The sequence below is a fragment of the Drosophila erecta genome, unplaced genomic scaffold (assembly GCF_003286155.1).
Source record: "Drosophila erecta strain 14021-0224.00,06,07 unplaced genomic scaffold, DereRS2 tig00000021-arrow-pilon, whole genome shotgun sequence".
In the NCBI taxonomy this organism is placed as follows: Eukaryota; Metazoa; Arthropoda; class Insecta; order Diptera; family Drosophilidae; genus Drosophila; species Drosophila erecta.
Window position 1 is genome coordinate 10,158,808 of NW_020825198.1, and position 21,894 is coordinate 10,180,701.

The following is a 21,894-nucleotide window of genomic DNA, read 5'->3' on the forward strand; positions in this document are numbered from 1 at the left end:
GTGGCAGCGGTACGACAACGTAGCGCCAGCACGGTGCTCGACATTAATTTGCCGCAGCGCAAAGTGTCCGTTGGCGGTGGCTTGGCCGGACCACCATCTCCAGTTATACGGAATGGTTTCAGTGTCTACGATCCGCCGCAATCATTGATTTCCAGCCGGCACGCCAACTTTAATGGCCAGGGAGTGGGTGGGGGCGGGGCAGCAGCAGGCCCAGTAGCATCCGGCATTGGAATAGCGACCACTAATCGCGGACGACTGTCCATCAGTGCGGCATCGGGCGGACAACTCATCGCATCATCATCTCAGCTATCGGTGGGAGCTGGAGCAGCAGCTGGAGCGGGATTAAGTGCAACAACAAGTGGGACGAGCGCAACACTCGGGGAACCAGCGGGCGGAAGTGGATCGGCGCCCACCATCGGCGGCAACGCACCCACCCAGCCAGGACCCAAGCGGCAGGGCAGCTTCTCGAATGTATTCTCAAAGCTAATCGATGGTATGCCCGCCGGCACAATGTTTGCCAAATTCAAGAGCACCAACGTGGCCGCCTCCACAGCCACTCAAGCAGTCGCCGATGGCAATCCCATTACGCAGTACTTTGAAATCGGCAAGCCAGTGGCCTGTGCCGGCCCAGAATTGGTGTGGCGCATCCATGATGCGTACCGCAAGAGCGACAACAAGGTGAGTGTTTCCAGCCAGTGGCATTCTGGCCAAATTGGGATGTGGGCTTACCTTTAACGGGAAAAGGGAATTTTCGAAAATCAATAGCCTGCGCTTTAACTTGTTTCCTTTGAAGTTGCCTAAATGTTTCCTAACATTTTTCCAAACTTAATTAAAATGTCTTGAAATCACTTTCATTTGACGTTTTAAAAGTAGCTAAGCAATAATGCCTAACAGTAGGAAACGCAATTTCTAACTCATGCTCAGTTTTGAAAAATATTTCAAGTACAAGGATGTCACATATTTTTGATTCTCATAAGCCAAGTTTGTGGAGCTAAGAAAGTAAAAGTTCCTGCTACTTTCAAATACACTTTGATTCAAGTTTCAGGACGTAACGTTGCAAGGATAACACCACACGCCCTATCCTTTCAACTCTTTTCCTAACGTAATTGCATCCCCGTTCGCAGGAATGTTCGGTGTTTATATTCGAGAAGAAAATTGCGGAGAAGCTGCACAAGCCGCGTCGCAAGGAGACCATAACGGAGCTGCTAAAGAGTTCGGTGAAGACACTGGAGCGCTTCCGCCATCCGCGGGTGAGTGTGTCCTTCGGCGCCTTCCTGCGGGAGGGCGCACCCCCAATCGATAATTACTTTTCCAGTAAGATCCTTTCCTTCCCCTCCCGCAGATACTGCAAATCTATCACACGGTCGAGGAAAGTGCGGATACGCTGGCCTTCGCCTCGGAGCCCATCTTCGCCAGCCTCTCGAACGTCCTGGCTTTTCACGTGAGTTTTGGCCACAGTTTTAGTTGTCCGTCGTCCGTTGTCCGTTGCCAGTTGGCAGTTTGAGTTGCTGACAGCGACACGGACATGCAATTTGTGCTGTCGCCTGGCTGCCTTTCAGTTCTCCATTGGTTACGGCCTTTTTCTGCCCATTTACGCTTTTTACTGCCCGCACACATAACGAAATCAATAGGACATCGCATTAAGCTTTCTGTTTGCTAAAAAACATTTGTTTACAGTTGCACATTTACCCTACATGACACTCTTTAATTGTTAATGATTAGTTTATCAATATTATTTGTGTCCAAAGGTTATTCAAAGGTTTTCTACAAATATTGTAGTTGATCAGTTGGCACTGAGAAATATTCAGTGACTTCGAATAAATATTTTATATTTTGTGGGTATATATTTACAATCTTATGGTTATATATTATTTTTTTCTTATATTTTTATTTACAATCTGTCTTAAGCAAGTATGGCAATAAGTAAATTTGATTAACAGAGGCAGTATATTCATTATATTTGTTTAAGTCAGAAGCAGAGATCAAAATGTTGTGTATATTTTTCTTGTATTTCATTATACACACATCAAAATTTGCATTTTCAAATGGACCACAGATTTTTTTGCGGTGCAGGTCCACGTCCACTGGACGTTCGTCTAGAATTTCCCATGTAGAGCGAAACAATGTTTAGACTGTTGGGTTGATTGTGGCACTGTTTCTGGTGTTGCTGCTGCTGCAGTAGATTTTGCTCGCTCCTGTGTTTTGTTAAAGTTTTCGCAGGCCAGCGGAGTGCATAGCTCGACTTTCAGTACAATGGCACAGTGGGCGGGGCTTGGGAAGCAGGGGGCGTGGCTCTTGGCTAGTGGTTAGTGCAAAACTTGGCAACTGATGGGTATGCATGACAGAAACACAAACGCCAGCTCTCGCACACAACTAAATCGAATTACACACACGGCCAGTCTGTGTCTGTGTGGCAGTGTGTGTGAGTGATTGCGATTGTGGCTGTGTGTGCATGTGTGTGTGGGAAAGTTTACGCTACCAAGATTGAGTCAATAAAGAGCTTCAGTTGGTCCGCACAGCTCGGAAATTGATACGCACACTCACACACACACCAACACACACACAGTGCGTGTCACAACTTAAAGGTGGTTTAATATTGGATTAAATTAGTTGCTCAACTCAAATTGATTTTTGTATAAACGAAAAGTTAAGCGGTGAACTTACTTTACTTAGTTTTAGTAGGAAGAGAAGAAAAAGTGTTCAATATTTTCCGCATACTTTTTAAGGCTTCGTAATGCACTCGAATCCTATGCTTTTTTAGCCTTTTATAAAGAGTTCCTATTTTGTACTTAGAAAACTACCTACAGTGCTGGAACGCACTGTACCCCTCCTGTTTAGATCCGTTGCAAAACAACAGCATCTCCTCCTTGAACCCACATAAACAGCTCAACAATAACCGAAAGAACAGAACCCCCTGAATAGTTTTTAGTTTCTATGAAAGTCGATTCGAGTTAAATTACGTTGAAAATTGCAAAAAGGTAAAACTCAAAGCACTCACATGCACAAACAAAACAATCGGAAAATAGGTAAAGGAAAATCCATTGGAAAAACGAAAAGCCAAGGTCGTGCAGGCAACAGAAACACGAGAGATTTGAATGGCTTGTCAACAAATGCAATGCCTGTGAATGGGAATTCAGGGGAACTGAGCTGAAAGTAGTTTGCCATCCAAGCCGAGGATGAAACAAATTTAGGGACAGCCGACTAGCTCACTCCAGGATTTGGCCCTAACGTTCTATTACCTGTCCGCAAGGTACACTGCAACATATTAGGTAGTTTTTAAGGTTTAGCAACTAGGCTATGCAACTAGGTGGTCAAATATATTAGCTATTATGGCCAAGGCGATAATAAATACTCTACTTATTCATGTGTTTAAAATGTGGTTCTAAGATTTATAGTTAATATTATGGATACTTCATTTACATACCTATTTATATCGATTGAACTCCATGCAGTTAAATAAGCGTGTATAAAATATAGTTGTACTACTGCTCTATTTATTTGACTTCGAGCATTGGTGATTTATCCCCAAAATGTATCCCTGTAGGAGTCGAAGACGTACGAGGCGACCAATGTGGCGCCGGCGGCGGGCGGAGCAGCTGCGTCCCAGGCGCAGGCGGCGGCGAACACCTTGCCCCAGCGACCGGCCCATGCCAAGGAATACAATTTCTTGGACATGGAGCTGAAGTACGGCTTTCTCCAGGTGAGTGGCACCAGCAGCCTGCTGTTTCTCAGGACAGGTGGCGTGACCCAAGCGATTTGCCGCCGTTTTCTTATTTTCCAGCTGACCGAGGCATTGGCGTATCTGCACTATTCTGGTCACGTAATTCATCGCAATGTGTGTCCATCATCTATACTAATAACCAAGCGGGGTATATGGAAACTGGCCGGCATGGAATATGTGGGTGAGTGCGGTCTGGGCTTAGGAGTCCAAAATTGAAATGGATTGGCCAGGTCAGCAATTTGTATTCATATTCACATACTCGGTTTGCAGAGCGAATGAATGAGAACGATTTGAACAGCTCCATTCCGTGCCCGCCGTGGAGCAATCGGGTGTCCAAGATGGCCCAGCCGAATCTCGACTTTATGGGTGAGTAAATACAGATTGTCCACGGCATGTGACCTCCTAATTAGGGAATTTATTAGGGAAGCATGGCTACTTCTTTTGCTTAGACTTAGACTTTATAGATGACCCACTCAAGTGTTTTTGAAACTATTTCTCATTTCACTACTAACTACATCCAGCTAAAGAGTTCGTTACTAACTTGTATCTCTATGTTTTTCCCAAACCTATCCCCACCAGCTCCCGAAACTCAGTCAACGTCCAAGTGCAGTTTGCTCAGCGATATGTTCTCGCTGGGAATGGTGATCTGTGCGGTCTTCAACAACGGAAGACCACTGATACAGGCCGGCAACTCCACCTCCAACTATGCCAAGCAAATGGAAACGGTGGGTAAACAATTTCTAATTTCTGAATGCCCGGGAAGCGATGGACTTGGGCAACTTTCAGGGGGCAGCGACAAGTGCCAATTGGATGGATGAAAAGTTTTTGAGCCGAACGCAAAACGCTTGGATGGGCTTGTTTGCGCGCTGTAATTAGATTCGCAGCTTTGTCAAATGCAAATGTAATCAAAAAGTCCACTTGAAACTCTAATTATTTTGCCACTTGTGCGGACAGGTGACGGAGTAGCAGCAGCAGCAGCAGCAGCAGCAGCAGGAGTACCAGGATTCAGCAACAGCGTTTATCCCGCGGGCGCTAGTCATTAAAACTTTTCGTCCTGTCCTGGGCATTCGGATGTAGCTTCCCAAAGTCCCCAAGTGGTTTCCAATGTTGTGGCAAAGTTTGTTTCGCTTATGCTTATGAAGAGTTTTTGGCACCATCCCCGTTTCAGCTGGATGATCTGGTCCACAAGCTGATGCCCAGACTGCCAATTGCCCTGCAGGAGGCCACTTCGCGCATGGCCAGTCGGGATGCAACCGCCAGGCCCACCGCCCAACTGCTGCAGCTCATCAAGTACTTCATGTGAGTGGCCAAATTAATTAAGTTCCAGCTAAGCAACAGGCAGCACTGCAAACTGTGTGCCAATTTGCACAGTTGCGTTCAAAGTTGCTGTTTCTCTCTATGTTTGTGTTTGAAATGAAATTGACACCTGTTGGGAGCACACACTCGCACATTCACTAACCCCGGCGACACGCAATCTCTAAGCCAATTTGTACCTGTAGCTGAAATTCAATTGAAGGTCTTATTTTTTCCACCCACCAAAGCACTCATCCTGCGTCCTACCGCCATCCCCAAGCAACTCACACACACACACACACCTTAATTACGTCTGTTTGCCAAATGAGAGCGGTAATCAGACCTGAAAGACATACACAATGCAAAGCGAATGGAATCTGTGCACTGGGAATAATTTGTTGCAAGATGTTGCAAAAATTGTAAGCAAGTAGAGCTGTTAGACTCGAGATCTTTTTCTAAATTAATACAAAAAGGAAGACCTTATCAAGGTAAATTAAATGTTAGCTGTGACCTTACGGCCAGGTCTTAAATGTCACAACACACGAAGAAATTTCACGTTATTCAGATATTTAAATTTGAAATTCATAAATAATGCAATCAAAGTCTGTGCTGCTATAAATCTTATTGTAGCGTTTTTAAACTCGCAAACAATGTTGTTTGAAGTGCTGAAGAATTCGCGTCAATTCATTATTAGTTTGATAATAGGATTAATATATAATATATTTATATATATAATAGATAATATATTTTATGGCGTTAGTGTATGGGATTCACTGGTTTCTCTGAGTGTAAGGCGTCGCTGCTTTTCAGCTGATTGTGCTGTGGCAGTTGAGCTGGAGTGGCACGCCTCCTCAGCCCAAGCTGACTGACTCTGGGATTTATGACGACAGCATCTGTTGCGTTGCCCTGCCTCCCATTGAGATCTTGAAAAAGGGGGGATGGCGACGTGCCGCGTTTAGACAAACAAAGCCAAAGACGATGGAGATGGCAATGGCAATGGCGATGGCAAAGGAGAGGTGGCGACTGAAGTGGCTGCACAGCGCAACCGAAGCATGAAGTACATCAGTGATCAGCTAGGGGATACCGCAGCCTGTCTCCAGGATATATGCCCCATAGGTGAATTGAATGTAAAGCAGCGCAAAACGTTGGCAATTGTGTGGTAATGCTGCTGCTATTGCGCTGCGAATTGATGCCACATTGGCTGTTCATAAAAGCAATTTCATGGAGCATGGATGGGTCAAGAAAGTGCTTGTTTATTCGTTTTATTCGTTTACACATGTTGATTGCTTATTCTGAACTGGTTGCTTATTCCTAACTAGCTGACAAGGGCTGAATAAATTTGTGGATCTTTTACCTTTACTTGAGTTTAAAGTTATCTGCCGGTTATCTGACCAATTTAAATGGTGCATTTTTAAAATATTTTCTTATTAAATACGAAACTTACTTGCAATATCACATATAAAATGTATTTAAATCATACATTATTAAGATGTGTCTTAATTACATACGAAACGTTCTTGCAATGTTAAATTTTATATGACCAATACATTTTTAAAATGTTTCCCTATTAAGCACGAAACCTACTTGCAATATCACATTTTAAATGTTTTATTTATATATGCGTTTATTTCTGCATTCAGCGGTTTTTTGAACATGAAGTCTGTACTTATTATCTCAGTTTATTATGTGTCTTAATTAGTGTCCATAATTATGTACGCTGGAATCCACCCATATACCCCCTGCTACCACCTACGCATCTAAGCGCGCTGTCAGCGGCAACAGTGAAGGCAACAGCATGCTGCCCCATCAGTTTTGCCTGCCCCACCGGAAAAGCACCACCGGCATCAGAATCTCAGTCATCTCGACGTCCCATCCTTATCCGCGTGCCGCCTCCTTTGTCGTTGTTAGTCATCCAGTCAGTTAGTCAGTCAGGTTGGTGGCAGCACTTTGAAGTTAATTTAAATGTTGTCAACATTTTCTGCGTTTTTAGCAGCGTATGCAAATGGCTCGAGTGTCTTGGCAATCAGTGGCAAGCTAACTTTCCTCCATTTAAGCTCAAGTAGGTGATTTAAAATGGGGTTTTTCCGCTTGGTCGATTGCCCTGATTAACTCGACAAGAGGAGCGAAATCAACTGGTCCACGCTGCGTATACGCAATGTGATTTGATTTCATTGTTTAACCGAGCGAAACTAGGAACAGCGTCGCCATAGCTCGCTTTTATACCATATGCCATTTGCTGAACGATTTGTTTTATTCATTCAGGCATTCAGGCATTCAGCTGTTTGGTGCCTGATAAACGGGCATTCAAAATGATTAGCGATGCGGGTCGAGAGTAAACACTTTTTGGCAATTAAATTTCAGCAATTTGATTTACATAACAATGAAAAGAATTTCGAATTCCATTTTAGAAAGTTGCTGGCGCCTCTGCGTCGCATTGCGGGGACTTAATATTTTAATTTCAGTGGCACAGAGATAAATATTGCCGTTGGCTTATTTTTTGTGGGTTTTCCTGTGGCATTTCCATTCGGTGTTGCCTGCAGCTTAATGTTTAATTGATGCCATTTACCAACTAATCCGGGCTACAATTAAGCACTTAAAGCAATGGCACACAATTTGCGTATTTATACATTTTCATGAAAAGTGTGGACGTAAGGTAATTTAATTTGCTGCCATTGAAATTAATGTTGTCGTATTTTCTTCGTGTTTCCCAGCGATACGCCTATAAACGCTTTGAAATTCCTGGACGTGGTCAACATGAAGGACACGCAGCAGAAGTCCCAGTTCTACAAGACCACCTTGATCGAGGCCATGCCGATGATACCACGTGTAAGTGGCCCACTTCCTCATCCAATTTTGTCCACCGGAAACGGATGCAGTCCGCTGGACGAACATTTTTTTGGCCAACAAACTGGCAGCACATTAATCATTAATGGCGTCAAGTTGAGCGCTTTACGGCCAAACAATTTGTGAATTACGAGCCGTTTTATGTCGGTTGCAAAAATGTTGCGACTGTCCTTTTGTTTTCTGTTCAGTTAGAAACGGAAGGAGTCTGTCACTCTGTTCCTTTCCTATTTTATTTCGCCCATTGTCTGAGGCCGCCTAATGATGGTTTAGCATTGGCAATTGAAGTGACATAGACTGGTTAATGACTTTCCGCATTTCGCCTTCGATTCTGTCGTTGTTATCCATAGAAACTCTGGTGGCAGAACATCTGGCCCATGCTCAAGTCCGAGATCAACAATAATGAGGTCCTTGCCGCAGTCCTGCAGCCGGTCATGCTCTTCGTCCAGGAGGCCACGCTCACGGAGTACGACACCCTCATGTCGGCCACCATGAAGTAAGTAGTCTTATTTATAGCCTATTGCAAAACGGGGCAATGGTATCGAGGTATTGAATGCCCGACTGCCAGGCCACAAATATAAAGCCAGCTTCGAGTCCTTACCGCACCGGAAGGGGCTCTCAAACATACGTATAGTGGTCAGACGGGCTTTATTTATAATTCATTTAGTGCAAACAGGGAATTAAGAGCTGCAGTGAATAGAGACAAACTGAAATTGATATAAATATGTGTTTTGGTATTTATAGACTGGTGTATATTCAAACAAATCGAATAGCAGTGATATAATATAGTTATTATTAAAATAAAACAGGCGTAATTAATACTTTAGCATACAATGCAGTTCAAAGCTCAATAACATGAGTACAAATTATGCAAATAATAGTCAAAAGCATTTGGGTATATTTTAATAAAGTATTTATTAAATTTAGGAAAAATGCTTGAGAGCCAGCAAAATGACAGCAATTTATACATTTTAGGTGGAGCCCTTCTATTCCATATTATGGATACTACTAAAGACAGTCCGTTGAAAAAGTTTCCCAATCGCGTCATTTTTCATCTGGAATCCCTTCTGTTCTTGTCTAGCGATGAGAACTTTCGTGTTTGAACAATTGAAAAACTTTCGCGACACTTCTTTTTATGTTATTCAATTTTCATGACGTTTTATTGCGCCCACTGCGACAGGCGACAGTTCGTATTGTAATTTATAGAGCTTGACTGGGAAACTTTGCCTGGGTCCTAGGATGGCTGAGGGGCACGGAGTGCTCACCTTTGGTGGTGAGCCGTACATAAATTAGTAAAACACACACAAAAGCCCGCACCAGAGAGTTCACTACTTTGCCGAAAGTTGGCGACAAACTTTGTGGCCACTTGTAAGGCGCTTATTGACACCCGGGCCATGAAAAAGAAACGCAACTTTTCACACGCATTTGTATTTAGTAATTTTCGAGTGATATATACACACTTATATATCGGTGAGGATAGCTACTCAAACTAATCAAATCTGTGATGTATCCTAGAGTCATCTACAATACGCCGAAATCCATTCAGGCCAGCGTTACAATACTCGAGAATTTGCATTTGATTATCGAGAAGACGAAGCCGGAGGATGTCACCACAGACATAATGCCCATGTTGTTCTACTCCTTCGATGGCTCCACGATACAAGTGCAGGTGAGTGCTCCACTCGGATATGCAAATCACTTCAGACTGGAAATGGAAATGGAAATGGGTTGGCGGAGCTGATTGTGTAATTACGGCAGCAATTTCTTAATTAACTGCGACTCAGAAGCTGACTCAGAGCACAAAAGTGCCCGCGCAAGTGAATTTGCATTTTCTTTCCGCAAATGTTCCTCCAGCGGCAGGGAAATTCAAATTCAATAAATGTGGAAAAAATGTTGAGCACCCTGAAAAGTCAGCACTCCCATTAGGTGCTGAAAATGCATAATTTAAAAGTCCATTTAAATGTTTTCCCTATTTATTTGTGTAAAATACGTTTTTGAATTGGTATAACTCCGCTTTCGACCCTCGTATTTCAAGTAAACTTTATTTTATTAATATTTTATTATTATTTTACAATTCCGCACCCAGAGCGCCGCCGTGGTGGCTGTGGCCAATGTGTTTGATAGCATCGATGAGCTCTCCATACGCCGCATGGTCCTGCCCAAGGTGAAGCAGGTGTTCGAGAAGAACATAACCGATCCGAAGATTGTGCAGAACGTGCTGATGTGCATCGAGCGAGTGATGGATCGCATGGAGCGGGCGCAGGTGGGTCGTCCGGACACCAAGCTTCATATCATGGCATATATCATATACCCCATATATCTATCTCTGTGGCAGGTCATGGATGAGGTTCTGCCGCTGCTGGCGAACATTCGCATTCCCGATCCCGATATCATCATGCGTACTGTGCGTAAGTTGAACCACAATGCCTTCGGCACACAGTTGCACACACACACACACACACCTTCAGTTGTGTTGTTTTTTAAGCCATTATCGAAAACTAATTAAAGTGCATGCAGCACAATTTTCCCCTTGGCTCAATGCGAACAATGCAGATTTACACGAGTTTATCTGCATGCTAGCATGGATAAATACAAATTGCCCACAGAGGTTTACTTTGGATCGAATTTTCCACAGGCTGACAATTTGATTTGGTTCTCTGCATAAGGGGGAGCTTAATTGTTAACAGCTGGTTGGCTTTATTTTATAAACTACCCGATTTGATTACTCACTGATTTAGTGCGACAAATATATGCATTGAGACGACTTTATCTGTGACTTACGCTTGGGGGAAAACTGAGAGTTCCCTTTAATTATGATTGATTGAAAATGCCTTTAAACTGCATCTCAAGTAATAAATTGAGCTTCATATGAGTTAATTGCTTGACTATGTTTTCTTATAAGCTACAAATTCACATAAATCGGATTCAATAACATATTTCAACTTATAGACTTAAATGTAGATACTTAACTACTTTTGGATGTGTGATTTATATTTCACTTGCTTTATCCAAGACTTAAATATATTAAATGCTATAGTGATGTTAACAACATAACGCCAAGTAATCGGCTCTTGTAATTGAATTTCTCAGGCATCTACCATAAACTGTTTGTGGACAAAACCTACGGACTGACCGTGGAGACGATGGCCACCAATGTGCTGCCCCTGCTCATTCCGCACACGGTGAATCCTTCACTCAATTTCGAGCAATATTGCTACCTGCTGGAGGTAAGTGTGCCTGGGTAGTTGCTTCAGATGGAGTTTTCCCCGACTAATGGTGTTTTCGGGCTTCCAGGTGCTGCAGCAGATGCTGGAGGCCATCGATCGGCAGCAGAGGAACAAGTTGAAGCTGGACAACCTGTCGATGGCCTCGCCGGAACGCCACCGCACCCTGCGCCACCAGTTCTCCACGGACAACATGAATGCGCCACCCTTCAACATTCCCAACTTGCGCATAGATCAACGCAAGACGTCCAGTGCCGAGGACATGGCCCGCAAAAATTCTGGCGGTGAGTGGATCCTTCGAGTTCTAAATGCAAATATGTATATTTGGTCTGGGGAATTTCCCGAGAAAAGTGCCAGGTCTCTTCAACTACAGTATGGGTTTTATATTTAACTTTAATATCATGTCCTTCAAGCTCAGAAATACTCTGAAATAGCATTTCTGGTTCATTTATAATGAATTAGACACATTTACAATCGAACGCAAATACACATTTACTAATGCCCCATTCATAATTGATGCACAAACTACTGAAAAGTAATCAGAATGAAGGTACTTACAGCTTGGGTATCCTTAAACATGTATAGATTTTGATCTGAATCTGAATGTACAGGACTCCCTGCCCACTTCATTGGTCGGTTGAGTGGCCGCCTGTGGGCATGTGTAATTGGAAATTTCGTCGTGATTTCAATTTGATATTCATCGAACGTGACAGGAGCCGTTTGTCCTGGCCACTAATCAGCCGGTCTCCTCCGAGCATCGGGCCATTGTGCCGGGTATTTAATTGTATTATCCTGGCCATGATAATTTTATAATGATGAACATGCAAATCAAAAGCACCGCCCGGAGCCGGTTATTATCGGTGGTGGAAACACAGGCTGCACTGCCTAATGAACTTTCCCATAATGATGATTTATTATGATGGCCCCAATCGCCGGCAGACACGAGGCAGCTCAGCCAAGTTCACCTCGACCCACTGTTCCACTGAAAATTCGCCACTGCCACCGAGGTCAGAGCCACCTTACCACTGCCATTGGCCCACTTGCTAACTTCCATCTTGCCACCTTGCCACCTGTCTACTGCTGCTGCATATTGCCACTTAAAAATTACGAACAAGGTCAGACCGCATTCATGAATTCAGAATGCAGCCACCCCAGTAGAAAGTTATTTAATCCCTGTAAGCACCAAGTAAAGCCTTGTAGATCAGGCTATTAAAATCTTAAAGCCTGAACCAAAAGCACATCTAGCTCTTGGAATGACAAAATACTGGAATATTCTCATTCAATTTTAACTCGAGTAAAGAGATTTCCTTTGAAATTGTCAATCTATTGATGTGTTTATTGCATTTTCATTCATATAACTCATGCGGCAGGTGCGCCCAATTAACTATTTCTTTTAAGTTTCTTTACTCGGGATATTCAGCTATAAGTGTAGTTTTCTTTTTTGGAACTAAGAATTACAATTTGTAACATTCTTCAAAGTAAGCTACTAGCAGTTTTAACCAAAAACCACGAAGGCTTCACTTTAATTTAAAAGTGAATGCAGCGTGATTGATGCAGCCTTGACAATTGCCATGAATTCAAGTAAATCATTCGCGGCACAAATTGGCTTGGAATGGGAATGGAAGTGGTATGCTCCGCGCTACCCGGTGGGCCAAGTCAGGTGCAGCGGCCGCAACCGCAAAATGTGAGAGTGTCCTTGGCAGTGACAGAAACCCAGGCGTCGGAATCCTTGGTTGGCTGGGACTCGAATTTCGGTTTGTCGGTTTTTTGCTCTGACTGCGGTCACGACGTCGACACAAGGTACGTGCCTGTGTTTTAGGTCCTGGCCGCGACCATTATTAGACTTAATTAGCTCCAAAACACAATGCCTGGTGTGTCAGCGTGATATTTGGTGAAAAAACAGCATATAAGCGGGAAAATTGCACACGCACACGGTGAAACATTTCTACAAATTACATCTTACTGCCCAGCATATAAAATCCCATATAAAATCCACACGTATATAAAATTCTCTACATATTTGTTCTCCGTGCATTGTATCCTTTTTCGCCCGCAGGCTCCGGCATGCTGGGCGGCTGGTGGTTTGGCTGCTCTCCCTCGTCGCCCGACAGCAATTTCCTGCGCGTGGGCAACGTGTTCCCCAACCGGCGACTGTCGGACAACACGCTGATGACCCCCAAGATCCGGATAGCTCCGTCGTGCGCCTCCTCGCCGGGCGGTACTCCTGGCAGCGGGCTGCCGACGCGACGCCACTCGAGCATTGGGCCGCAGGAGCGGCGGGGCTCCACCATCAATTTGTCACCGCCAACTGTAAGTTGTTTGTGTCTGGCTCGGCACAGGGTTTCAGTTTCGGTTTCAGTTTCGATTTTTGACTTTATTGTTGCTGTTACTTTGTTGGCATTCATTTTGTGGCCGCCATTGTTTATTGTGGTTTTTCACCCGTGCCTCTCTGATTTATTTTTGCCCTATTTTTCCGCGGTTGCCATTCGATTGGCCACATCGTCGGCCACAAAAGGCTTACCTTTATTTGACTTTCATTGAGATTTTATTTGATAAATTTTTTATGTGCGCACTGTCGCTTCGTTGTTTCCTTGGTTTGGCTTTTTCAGCAGCTCATGTGCCCGCCGAACTACTCTGTATACTACTGCTACTCTACTACTTATAGCCATATATAGCCATATAGCGCATAGAATAGCGTTTATCGTGTTTACTACAGTCTACAGTTACAGTTCAAAGTTCTAAGTTCTGAGTTGCCCACATGACTACGTACAAAACCAAACAAGAAACATTCCGTTCTGGGTTTAAGTTTTCTCTCCTTGGTTCGTACTTTCATTTCCGATCTGATCAGTTCTGAATGCGATTATGTATAAGCTCATTTCCTCCCCGTAACCGCAGCGAAGTATACATATCACAGATGCTCTAACACACACTCTCTTATATCTTATCTCCCCTCCCCGATCAAAACCGATCAAATATGTAAAAAAAAAATATTATAATATAAACAACCTACGGTGCTTTCGGTGTCTTTCGATCGCCACGAATTCTATTTCTCCATCCAATAAATATAGTACGGTGCCCGCGGTAGCTCTGGATCGAGTCTATCGGTGCCATCCACCTCGGTCTATGTTGTAAGTCTAAAAAACAAAGCAATCCCAGTTTTGTGAATGCGGTTCTACAGTGAACGCTGCGAGCTTCGACCAGGTCGAAGATATGGTACCCTTGAAGGCTGTTATTGAAATCCAAGCTAGTTAATCATATTCCATTTGAAATTATATATTTACAAAAGGCTGCTACTGAAGCAATCATTTATATATCATTGTATAACATTTTGTTAAAAAACTTGCACTAATATTTTCACAACTAAGGATACTTTTCGCAATAATGGAAGCCTTTCAAGGGTATAAGAGAGCACCCAAAAACCAGGTCAGGCCTTTCTGAACCGATTCGTTTGCCATTCTTGTGCGCGTTTGTCGGCAGCACTTTAAGCCAACATCGAAATGGACTTTGTCTTGCCAAGTTGTTAACTGTCGTTTCATTGTTATCGCTGTCGTCTCCAAAAGCACTTCAAAGCCAACTCTCTGTCCTGTTAACCCACACACATACACACCGATTGCCGGCCAAAATGGCGAACGGAAGCCAGGGGATGCGTTTCCGTTTCCGTTTCCGCTTCTGTTGCTCGCTCGCTCGCACTCGTCTCTCGCTGGCCCTTTTCGATATGTGCTCGTATTGTTGAGACTGCAACTGCAACTGCGTTTGAATATGAATTTGACTTGCAGCCCAACTCTCTCGTTCTCGTTCTCGTACTCGTAATCGTTCTTGTGCTGTTATTTGGATGGAAAAACTGTTGCAAGAATATTTAACCAGTTTAATTTTCAAAGTTACATTACACATATGGTTTGTATAATTTTCGCTTTTGAATTCGGTATTTTTTGTGCATTTGCTGCGCTGCTGTAATCTGTTCCTCTACGTGTTTCTCATCTCTGTTTTCGATATTATCATTTTTGTGTGGTTCTCGTTGAGTTTCAAGTTTCAAGAGTCCTGTTCTTCAACTTTAACTGCCTGTACTTCCGTTCTCTGCCTCTTTCACTCTGGTATCGGGCGAAATAAAAGCCTATGCTAATACCCAGTGCGGTGTATATATAATGCAGTGGACTTTGTTCCGTTTCTGTTGTCTTTGGTGTTCTTGTTATGTTCTTTACCTATCCAACGTATCCTATTATTATTTCTAAGTATATACAAAGTGCCTTCAGTGGAGGAGAGTAGCGAAATAATAAAGTTCGGCGATGTAAATTTGATGAACGAATGACTTTTCAGCGAAATAATCAAATTGATGGAGGAAAAATCAATCAAATGGGGCGAGTTCAATAACGTGTACATAAATTGTAGCATACTTTTGAGGGCTTCCAGGAAATCGCTTCCAGATGTGATTTGTCCTCAGCAACAAATTAACTTCTCTAGATATTAGTTTCCATTTAGATAATTAACAAAATATAAGGTCGGAGGTTTGAAGTTTTGATTTAGTTCTCTTAATAAACTGATTAATAGTTTCTTGACCAGGTTTGAAATGAAACCTTACCTTAAGTGTTAGAATATTAAGTTAACACTTATACAACTCAATTATGAAAACATTTTACACTAGTAAATAACAGTCGCCTAGTTATAACAGTCGCCGATTAAGTGATAGACTCTCTTAAACTTATTCAATCGGTTGGATATACAACAGATAATACAACAATTTAGGTTTATTATGCTATACTGTGCCTATACTATATACTATACTATACTTCTTCATTAAATGTCCTAATCGTGCTCAGTGTTAATTTGATTTCGTTTCCATTTGACTCTTTTCATGTTGCGTTCGTATCAGAAAGAAACAAATGAAACACCAAATACCACGTACACCTGAACACTAACACCACTATATCTTTATATATATATATATATGTATTTGTCTGGCGAAAACATTTGAAAATGCAATTGGAAAATCCGATTTGTGTGGCTTTTTTGCTGTTGAATTTTTGAGCAACAGTGCTGTGAATTGATGTTAAACCGGCTTGTTTCTGTATTCAGCCGAAAAATTAAAAAACACAAAACACAAGACTGCGTTTATTTCATGTGTGTATATTTCCGTTCTTCATTTCATGTACGAACAAAACAATATAATTGAAACAAAAATCGAAAATACGTATAATAAAAACAAAAATAAAAATACAAATTCGCAGCTTGCACGGAGCATGATCGTGAGTACACGTTTCATAATTTCGTTTCAGAATTTTCCATTTAATTTTCTCTTCCAGTCTCTTCAACTCACTACCTATTTTTCTGACTCTCAACTATTTAAGGTCTAGACACGCACACACACAAGCAATCGGCAAACACACACGCACACCCACACAGTATGCTGATATTAAATTTTATGTTAATGTAATTTGATTTCATTTCATTTGCCCCGCCCTTTCATGTCTGCGAGGCGAAATTTGATTTGGAATATATGCATAAATACCCAAACGCATTGAGCCTTTTATGTATGTGCATACAAACCTCCAGCCGGCTATATACCCTATATATCCTATATATTCTCATTCTGTTTGAGACAGAACATTTCTGTGTTCTGCAATACGTTTGTATCAATGTTTTATGATTCGACCTATTCCTGTCCGTTGATTGATTGAGTTCGAGTTTGGCTTTGTTTCATTGTTTGTTGGTTTGTTGGTTTGTTCGATTGTTTGTTGGTTTGTTCGATTGTTTGTTGCACCATCAGCTCAATGTATACTAATCTGTCGGTAAGGCCTGGGTTCAGCCAACACACACCCACATCGCAGACCTTGTACATAGCACAGAAACCAAAGTGATTATAATTATATGTATAATCTCGATCCCGAACGCATCCGCCTAAGCAAAATACAAATGCACCTCGATGACAAGCACCGACTAATCTTCCAAAGAAATCTCCTTTATTGTACTCCCAAAAACAGGGTGGCTCCATGCCGAACACATCCAGCAGTGTGCCATTCCTGCTATCATCCAGCATGCAGTCGATAAGGTCGCGCCGCCAGTCCACCGTCCTGTCATCGGGTCCACTCGGCTCCGGATCGGGGCTACTGCAGCAGCTGGGATCCGGCATGGTAAGACAATTAACTTCCGTATCCGGCACGGTTAGCCCGGTGCCGCTGTTGCGGGTAAATGGCACACGAAACAGCCACAGCAACGTCCGAAAGTGTCCGTCACTCAATATCACATTCAGTCAATAATACGATCTGAACGAAATCGGCGAGGCTACGGCCAACGCCGATTCCAGCAGATACGGTTCAGCCAGCACCAGCAATTTCAATTACAATCCCGGCTACAATTACGGCCCCCAAAGTTACGGGCCCCAAAGTTACGGCCACAATCTCAATCAGAGTCTCAACAATGTGCGTTACAAGGCCAAGCTGCGGAGCATGAATCTCAATCTCAATCCGCCACGGAACTAAACAGCCATGTCTATGAAAACCAAAAGAATCATCAGATCAAAACTATGCCATACTATACACTCGTATGGCGCCAAATCGAAGCAAATGGAAGCAAATCAAAAATGCAAGAGGGGCAGAGGGTAAAATGTAGCAAAAACTATGCATACAAGTATATATATGCCAATCAATGAATGATCGTACCTATGTGAGACCTACTATAACCTAGTCATACGTACTAAATACGCTAATCTTGATACTAAAACCAATACAATTACGAATTATCGAACTAATATTGATTATGATATGCATACTAATAGAACACAACTGTTGTTTTTTGGAGAATTTATTCAAGTCCTGTATTTGTATGTACCTTAAGTGTTAATGTTGAAACATATCTAAAAAAACGTAACAGAGTTATCCATCACATAGCCCAAATTGGCTACTAACAGCTACTATTTATCTTTATTGTTGATTGATATTATTAATTATCTTAGTTGTTGATTTGAAATCCCTGCCTAGCAACGAATAAGAGCAAAAACCATAACGACCATGTGAATTGTCGAACTCAATTCGTCATTGGAATATGAAATTTCAGAGAATCCCCAGAAGTTCCCATCCACATACAAACACTGCATGTTTGTGTGCCCAAATCCTTTATCATTGTCGTCCTGAAAGTCGTGCTTGTAAATCCAGCGATAGTGTTATCATTGCCAAAGCCCACATTACCAGCTAGTTTAGCCTAAGCACCTGCACTTTGAATTTATCGGACTTATGTCGGCTTTAAGGACATTTCCCACTCATAGGATAGTTAGTTGAAGTTCGCAGTTATACGATATGATAGGATAATTACCATTGGACAACTAGTTTAAGTTTACCCAGTTAAGTTTCTGTGTGTTGCGGAAATCGAGGTATTTTGTTTTATTTATTAATACATTCAATTCTATTCATTAAGTTCAAACAATTAAATTCGCTCCTTTCAAGGTTCAAACTCAAATTAATGCATGGTTTCCTAGTTTGTTCTTGTACATTAAATCCGTTCTAAATTTAAAAAACTCGTTTTTTTAAGCTATACTAATCACAAAATAAAACAAAGAAAGTTAGGTATGCCCCCATTTCCCAAAAGTTCTGAACACAAGTTGCATGATAAGAGAAATTACTCATAGGATTTTTTAGTTTAGGTTTCACTGGACTAATCAAATAACGAAGTGCTGAATCATAGGTGAAAGAAATGCTTTTTCTGTAAATGAAACTTAAAGCGACAGAAGATGAAATAGAATAAATAGATCCCTTGAAATGCATGCGCCTGCAATTTTATGATTCTTTTTAATCCAGTTGTACAATATTTGTGGTGTTCCTAAGTGTTTTGGAATTGACGTTTTCCATGGCATTTTGAATGTGTCTGTACTACTTGACTTGCCATTTTACTTTCTGCCCATCTGAAGTGCACTATATATATATTCTGGAAATACAACAGAGAAATGAGATAAACAAACGAGCGAACGAAAGCTGAATACAAATCGAATTAAGCTGCTGATCACGGAGATATTGTAATATATATACATTCATACATATGTGTAAACTTGATTGATTGACTGACACTGAAGGCTTCAGAAGGCTGCTATACCTGCTCTCGTGCATACCTACTATATCGATCTGAACTATATGAATCTGTTAACTGACTTACCAGATCTCTATATATGCATTTGTATTGTATTTTACTCTACTACGATTAAGTCGAATTTATGCGAATTTATTGTAACTGTTTAATGTACACTTGGCTATTGCACAATCAGTGTTGCTTTGACCCTTGACCTTCGACCCCCACCCCCAAACACCCGCTTTTGCATTTAAGATTTTTATTTCGCTTTCGCCGTACTTATGATTATGATTCTACTTCGAAATGTGCCTTAAGAGTTCAAAGGTTCTCGCATTCCAAGTGCGTAGTGCGTAGATTGTGCGACAAATCTTAAAGAATATATACATACTATCTATATACATTGTATAACTAACTTGATGAGATCGAGGATGAGTAGCTACCGATACCTAGACAAGCAATGCTCGTAAGTCAACCAGAGCTCCGAAGGTGAGAGGTCACCGAGGGGTCACCGGAAACTCCTCCCGAGAACACCCACACTCATCCACAATTGTACCTTAGTAGTAGTTTTGTAGTCACTCACATCCGGTGGAAATCCGACACACACACGTACATTTAGCCCTAAGTGGACCCTAGTTAAATGTTCGTAGTTTGCATTGCGTAACCCGTTGAACCCAATATACTCGTATATGTATGTGTACATCAGATCCCAGATAATCCAGTTACTCCAGTTACTCCAACCCGCCAATACCGGATATAGGATCCAAACCCGAGAATCGAATCGATGCATGACAACCGAACCCGATGTTAGTCCCATCTATTTTGCTAATACATATACATATATATGTATATATATACTCCTTATAATAACAGTGTATTGTGTGTGCCCCCTTCCCCTTCTTGTCTCCAATCATTTGGTGTTTTTTCCCGTATTCTTAATACCCGTAATATACGTTATATCCGTAACGGAGTGCGAGATACTTCGATACCAAGTAGCTTCAGCAGTTCCCAATATATTTGCCCAGTAGCTAGAAAATACCTAATTGTGTAACAATTCCAATACCAATAACAATACCAATAGCCTATGTATGTATTTTGAAAATCGTTTGAAGCCGAACAACCAGATTGATGGTCTATCTATTTATCTTGCAACAACTCTATTACAGTATCAACTATTCTCCGGACGTAACTAAAGATACAGAAACGCAATCAGATAATTATACATTCAAAAGAATCCAATTACTTTTTAATGCAATTTCGGTCCATTTATGAAACACCAGTAATCAACTTATATTAGCGGTATAAATATATGAAATTATGAAAATTGTAAACGTATACCAAGCGGAAGCATAACTAAGTATTTTCAGTCAAATCTCTAAATGTTGTTAGCCAATCAACTTTGATGTGACCAAAACAACATTATAATCCCAAATTAATTGTTATTTATCAAAAAACAAAAGTGTCAAACACAACCCAATAATCACCAGAAATACACAATCCAGATAAAAACATATGAACACTATGCAGAATGCAATCAATTCCTAGAAATCCGAACTATTCTTGAATATATTTATTGTGAATGTTTACGCTAGGCAAAACAACAAAAAAACAAAAAAAAACATGTCAAATATACCTCTACATTGAACTCGCCTAAATCATACAAAAACACTCACTTAGTTTAAACCATATCACACTGCAAGGGATAAAGAAACAAGCATATATTGTGTATTTATTTTGCAAACATCAATCAGATCGCTATTTCGATGATAAATATGAAATCAAATAAGAGAGAATCGTGTACCTACATACATCGTACCTAGCACCATAGAAATCAAACTTATCACAGAGCTTTACAGCAAACGCAATCAAAAAAAAAAAAAAATAACGAATGAATATGAATAACCTTGATTACGAAAGGGACGTTAATTTTTAGCCAAGAACCTCGAGAGTTCCCGCCTGCGCTTTATAGTGATGAATCCCACATCAATATATATATCTCCACCCATCATCCATCATATATACACTTTTTGATCAACTGGTAACCGATAGATAACTCCAAATACACCCAAAACTACTACTAAGGTGAATACACGAATCCAACCCAAGGTCCACCGATCCAATGTCCAACGATTCGAAATAGAACCAGAACCAGTAATTACTGAAGCCGCTGTTCCCGAAGGCAATCTCAATCTCAAACCCAAATCCAAACTCACATTTATAGTCAATTTGTATAGTTGGGCAGCTATATGCGTAAAAGTGTGGTAAATGGTAATGGTAAACTCTTGAAACTTTATATAGTGAAGACTATATGTCATAGATGTATTCATTACGTAAACGGCAATTAAAGCGATTATTATTGTTGTGCTATGTTTAGCGGCGTAGAAGTGAAAACCGAAAATATGAATTTATATATGTATACAAGCAAAAGCAGGACGAACTCTATCTAGGACACGATACAACCTACTCTACTACATGATATGATATACTCTGTGCTCTGAAACACACGAACGGGAACGGGACAATCAAAATTCAACCGACACTAATTCTATATCAATTTTAAGTTACGTTGCTGTCGTTGTGTTTGTTTGATTCGTTGGATCGGCGTTTGGTGAATGCCAATCTGCTAATGCTAATATGATCCTGAAACTCCAGCATATCCTTGCCATGCACCTGAAACTGCTTTGCATTTTGTTTGGTCAGAATTTGTTGTTTATTTCATCTTAGACAAGCATATCGATATGGTTTACTAGCGTTTAATTGTACGTATAC

At 41.4% G+C, this 21,894-nt stretch overlaps 1 protein-coding gene across 2 annotated transcripts; it reads left to right on the forward strand.

Annotated features, from left to right (window-relative positions):
* Positions 1-495: 495 nt before the first annotated feature.
* LOC6546084 (SCY1-like protein 2) lies at positions 496-20,857 on the forward strand. 2 transcript variants are annotated; one of them, XM_026977343.1, is made up of 19 exons: positions 496-678; positions 1,125-1,250; positions 1,343-1,441; positions 3,545-3,700; positions 3,782-3,902; positions 3,992-4,087; positions 4,301-4,446; positions 4,890-5,020; positions 7,726-7,840; positions 8,206-8,351; positions 9,371-9,524; positions 9,942-10,118; positions 10,191-10,263; positions 10,946-11,082; positions 11,150-11,363; positions 13,136-13,389; positions 14,148-14,207; positions 17,055-17,204; positions 20,292-20,857. In XM_026977343.1, exons 1-19 carry the CDS (start codon positions 496-498, stop codon positions 20,316-20,318), a joined length of 2,565 nt encoding a protein of 854 aa, XP_026833144.1. In that variant the 3' UTR covers positions 20,319-20,857. The 2 variants fall into 2 exon arrangements, with proteins under 2 accessions (XP_026833144.1, XP_015013901.1); XM_015158415.2 differs by lacking the exon at positions 14,148-14,207.
* The last annotated feature ends 1,037 nt before the right edge of the window (positions 20,858-21,894 follow it).

Coding starts and splice junctions, on each gene's coding strand:
- LOC6546084 (XM_026977343.1), top strand. CDS start 496: ATGCCCGCCGGCACAATGTTTGCCAAATTCAAGAGCACCAACGTGGCC. Junction 1,442..3,544: donor CGAACGTCCTGGCTTTTCAC/GTGAGTTTTGGC, acceptor GTATCCCTGTAG/GAGTCGAAGACGTACGAGGC. Junction 10,264..10,945: donor TATCATCATGCGTACTGTGC/GTAAGTTGAACC, acceptor TGAATTTCTCAG/GCATCTACCATAAACTGTTT.